Raw genomic sequence first — 4,989 nt, 5'->3', positions numbered from 1 at the left:
TGTGGCTGTCCTCCGTTTCCCTCCTCAGGGGAGATGATGTCCCTCATCCTCTCGCGTTAGCTTATACGTTCTCCGCCTCGGCATAGTCCTGCGTCTTTACGTCTTTGTGAATTTTTCCTTCGTGTCGTCGACCACTTCTTGAAATCCCTCTTTACAGACGTAAACGTGCTTTGGACGTAGAAAATCGCGATAAAAAAATCGCGGGTGTTTAACGGTGCACCATTCCATTCTGTTTCCGCAAAAAAAAATAGAGCTATCTCATCTGGAGGGGGCAAATTTGTCGAGAGCATTTTTCATTCTAGTATATTTTCCTGCAAAACAGCAGTGATATTAATCGTGTTACTATACTTTTATTATTAACTAATTTTCATGCATAAAATGAAACTACTTCCATTTCTCTGATTACTCTATTGGGCTAATTTCATTTGTATAGGTACACTGGTAAATTGGTTTAATATATTTTCGCGTGTTCTCATTCTAAACCTCATCTCTAATTGTCCTTTATGATGCTTTTTTTTTACTTGGAATACCTCTTCTTTTTCAAAAAATTTCATGAATTTTTCTTGTACGTAAATCCATTTTTTTCTTGATATTTTTTATTCAAAAGGTTCAGAGGCTGCGATGACCTTTTAAATCAATCATTTGCAATGTTTACAATTCACATGAATCATTTATATCGCATATAATATGATTACTTCTTCATAGATATTTTCTGTATCTATGTTTAATGTATAAGTATATATATCTCTAGATTTAAAATTGCAAAAATACTTGAATTTACGGCTTTCATTAACTTTTAAATGCTACCGCCGATTATCGGAGGATGCGTATCAGAGCAGATATTTTCTTGTTTTCTGGTATCGAAGCTTATTGAGCATCTCCGTGATTTCTGTCGACAGGAACTACCCATGCAGGAAGGAGTTCTCTTTGTCCCAGAGAATTCGCTGCTGTTGTGCTATGAATTTTTCCACAGATACGTTTCGCCGTCCTTTTCCCAATTCATCTTCATCGACAAGCTCGTCATTCGAGAGATGCGAGAAGTCTGAGTGGCATCTCATTATTTGCGTGAAATAGGCGTCAAATTTTTAACGCGCTTTAATTTAAACGCATCAGAAATTGTTCAAAAAATTTTTCATTGATTTTGATAGAAGTATATTTAACTGAAAGCACTTTCGCAAAGTTTACTTACAATTAAAAAGAATGTAAATCAAAAATAGAATTAGAACTAAATACGCGTTTAAAATCTCGACTTTGCAAAAATTTGTCTTTTATCTGGGTGGAATTCTCTAGCAGCGAATAGTAACTCTTTCAAATGAATACGCTTTACCGAAACTTAAAACATTGCACTTGACATAAATATACTCCAAGTCTTCGTGTAATATTTTTGCATCATCTGAATAAAAAAGTCTCATCATTACATCATAAAATTGTCTCTTTCGAAGACGATTTTAGAAACTATAATGACCAGACTCGTTTTTATTCGGATGATGGCAAAAATGTTATACAAAGATGGAGTATATCTGTGTCAAGTGCAGTGTTTTTAATTGCGCCAAAGTATATTCATTTGAAAGAGAAACTATTATCCGCTGCTAGAAAATTCCGTCCAGGTAAAAGACGAATTTTTGCAAAGTCGAGATTTCAAGCGCGTATTTGGTTCAGCCACCGCCAACCGCTCTTCCACAGGAAGATGTCGAGGGGCGGGGGTGATGGGTGGCCGGCGCGAGATAGTTGTATGCGGGGGAGGGTGGGGCGGTGGGTGGTGACGAAGGGGGAGGGAAAATGCTCCGTGGTTCTGCGACCCACTGACCCGCTCGATAACGCTTCCACCGGGGTCGCTGACCTTCCTCACGCGCGAAATTCGCGTTGGTACGCGACCCTCTTGGCGTTGCCGCGTTTCTCGGCTCGAGTCGAAGATCATCCCGTCGCGGGAGGAGAGTTTCACGATCGCGGGCGCGTCTCGGTGCATGCCGTGCTACCGATTGTCGTAGCCGATCGATGTACGATGACGGTGAACGGAAGTGCGCAAGCCGACGAAACGGAGCTTGACCGATTGTCAATCTGGAATGCTGGAATTGCTTTTCGATTGGCCGATTCGGCGCTCGAGGATTTGGCGGAATTTATTGCACGGCCGTGTATGCACGTTAATCGAGGACGAAAAACCGCGATGATTGGAAAAAGCGCTGCTTGCCGAAGAACAAAATCGCAGCAGCTTTTGACGATGCAGCAACAAATAAATAAGAGTATTGCAACAAAATTCGTAAATGCGCAACGTATGTATTTTACTTGCAACGTATTGATGTTAACCCTTCATTACCACACTACATCATTTTGTCACAAGTGCAACACACTGTGTATGTCATACCCAACCTATACAATACGAATTAGGTATACTTGCAAGTTTTTTAACCGAATTTACACAATTCATCTCATCGTCATAGTTTCGACTTTACCATTCATGAATTTTTAATGAATTTTATTTTATACATCTCTTATTCCGCATTAATTTTTAATCTGTTGGATGACTTTAATTGCTTATAATTTTCATAAAAATGAACTATATTGTAACAAATATTTTTTCAATCAAAATGCCAGACATTAAGCAATAGTGATATTAAACAAATATATGTATTTTTATTAGTAAAAAAAGTTATAAACAATAAAGTAAACAGAAGTTTCGAAAGATTTTTTGAAAAAAATAAAAAACCGGATATGCCATACTGAGAGTGACATTGAAGGATTAAGGCAATCGGTCGGATTACTGATCTTTATCGATGATTCAAGATCGAGATTTGAAGTATGTTGCGAGTTATTCTTGAGTTACACTCTGCTAGTTGGCAGGAGTCGATTTAAAAGAGTATCATGACATTTCCTCTTTCGATAACAAATGTCTAATGTTATTTAGTGAGTACATACTCACTAAATAACATGCAATGGTTCATACTCTCAATCCTAGGCTCCACGATGTTACAATCTTTTTCATATAGATTCTCAAGGAAGAGAAAGTAGAGAACGACGGGGCACGATAATTGCATTAATCAGTAAAGGTACCATTTAATTCATCGTGGTTTAAAAGCATACAAATGTAATAAGACCTGCAGCTTTCTCTTTCTACTTTTAAGTATAAGAATTATCATAAAGTTTCAGCTTTTTTAACATGTGTCCTCATCGCAGCTTCCACATTTATCTCATCTTTGCTATTTGATACTTTTGTTTCGCGGGTTATTATTTGATTCTTTTATCTTTTGTATGCGCATTAATAAAGGTGACGAGAGCGTAAAAGTGTTAAACGAGAAATTAAGAATCGCGTGGTAACCCGGTTTGTGCAATTGAATCAGGCGCAACAGCTCTGTCATAGTATTTTTCTGCGTGCTGTAATATCGCGTTTCAAGGATTGCGACAAGCGAGACACTCACGCACAGCAGTATTGATTTCGAGACCCGTTAGCAGTGCTGCCACGATTCCGCGTCTCTGGAACTAAACTCTGAATGAGAGATATCGCAAAAACGATGATGTGCCAAAATTTATCTTGGAATGGAAAATGATTTCTTCCGGGAAAGAACCTTGCGCAGTAATTTCTTCTTGATAACAATTTCCTCTTAATTGTCTCTACAAATTCTTTTACAATCAAGTTTTAACAATTTAGCTCTTATACTCAAAGAAAACTGTAATATATGTACTTGTAAGTTTTTCTTCCCAATAAAACTTTAAACAATTCACACATCTTCTCATTTTCTATATAAACTCTGAATTCATCTGTGAATTTATACCATCTATAAATTTTCAGTGAATTTTATTTTGTGCATCTTATTCTGCATTAATTAATTTTTAATCTGTCAGATGAATGACTGTTGATCTAATTTATCTACATATCGCCGTCCGAAAGAGCTCTCAAAATTGGTATTTCTCTTTAAAAGCGCATATTAATGCACCATTAAGCCGACTGGCTATAAATTGCTGCATCAGTTATTACATTCGATGATCTCTATTACAGAATCAATATGTTATTAACTTATCGTTCCTTGTAAATGAAACGAAAGTGATCGCGTTTATTTGGCTAATTAAGTAATTTACAAAATATATGAAACTACGTTTGAAATATCCACACAGAGATATTTATATCCTACGTTTTACGTCAGGTCCGCGCGTTTTACTCTCAGATTTTATAAGAATTTTTTATAGATGATTATTAAGCAATTAATGACACCTCTCTAATTATATGATGAATCGATACATCCCGGCTAAATATATAAGCTTGAAATACACAAATATACTGGCTCTATTTATATAAGTCACTTGCTTGCTAAAACACCAAGCGAACGGTCTGCAAGTATCGGAGATCGTAAAACATGTAACCGCCTTGAAGTAAGTATCTCAAAGCTATTTTAAGTCGCCCGAAGGCTTCCAGAGACTCTTTAATGATAAGCAATGCACTTGAGATAGCGGTGTTCCACATGGTGTGATGATTTTCGATTAAACGAATGATGCGGATGTTTATGTTTATCTCAAGTTGATAAAATGCAGAACGGATTTTACCGTACATATACATCAAATATTTTCGAAAGAAAATTATATTACAATATGTCCTTATGGAAATCTAATTTAATACTGAAAGACAGTGATCAATTGTTAAAGTTCTGAAAGTATTTAGTACTTAAAGCAACAGTGCTTTTAATATTTACTCAAAATGAATAATTAATTACTACCGCCCACTATTATATTTTTGTAAGAATATCCTCTCATTATATCATAATATATTCCATCATACGTATTGTTCATTATACCACCAATTATGAAATTAAAAAAGTGCCTTTGATTAAGTTAAATACTTAAAGACATTTTGTATAAAGAATTTGAAATATTATTTCGTACAAAATAAAGATGTTAATATATATCTTACAGTCAAGGGCCTTACGAACTTGTATTTGTCAGAATGTACTTACTTTGCATTCTTTGGCAGCATGCCATTAGCTGGACCGGAATACGTAGGAG

General features: G+C 36.0%; 1 protein-coding gene across 1 annotated transcript in view; it reads right to left on the bottom strand.

Moving 5' to 3' along the window:
• OtopLa (proton channel otopetrin-like a) overlaps nucleotides 1-4,983 on the bottom strand; it is a 19,216-nt gene extending 14,233 nt beyond the window's left edge. Inside the window, exon 1 of the mRNA XM_018513649.1 lies at nucleotides 4,941-4,983. Within this exon, the coding sequence (XP_018369151.1) occupies nucleotides 4,941-4,960 (20 nt within the window). The 5' untranslated portion in view covers nucleotides 4,961-4,983. The remainder of the gene's footprint in view (nucleotides 1-4,940) is intronic.
• Nucleotides 4,984-4,989: the final 6 nt, after the last annotated feature.

The sequence above is a fragment of the Trachymyrmex cornetzi genome, unplaced genomic scaffold, assembly GCF_001594075.2.
Source record: "Trachymyrmex cornetzi isolate Tcor2-1 unplaced genomic scaffold, Tcor1.1 scaffold47, whole genome shotgun sequence".
NCBI lineage: Eukaryota > Metazoa > Arthropoda > Insecta > Hymenoptera > Formicidae > Trachymyrmex > Trachymyrmex cornetzi.
The sequence above is the reverse complement of the archived record's forward strand: the minus strand, read 5'-3'. Positions and strand labels throughout refer to the sequence as shown.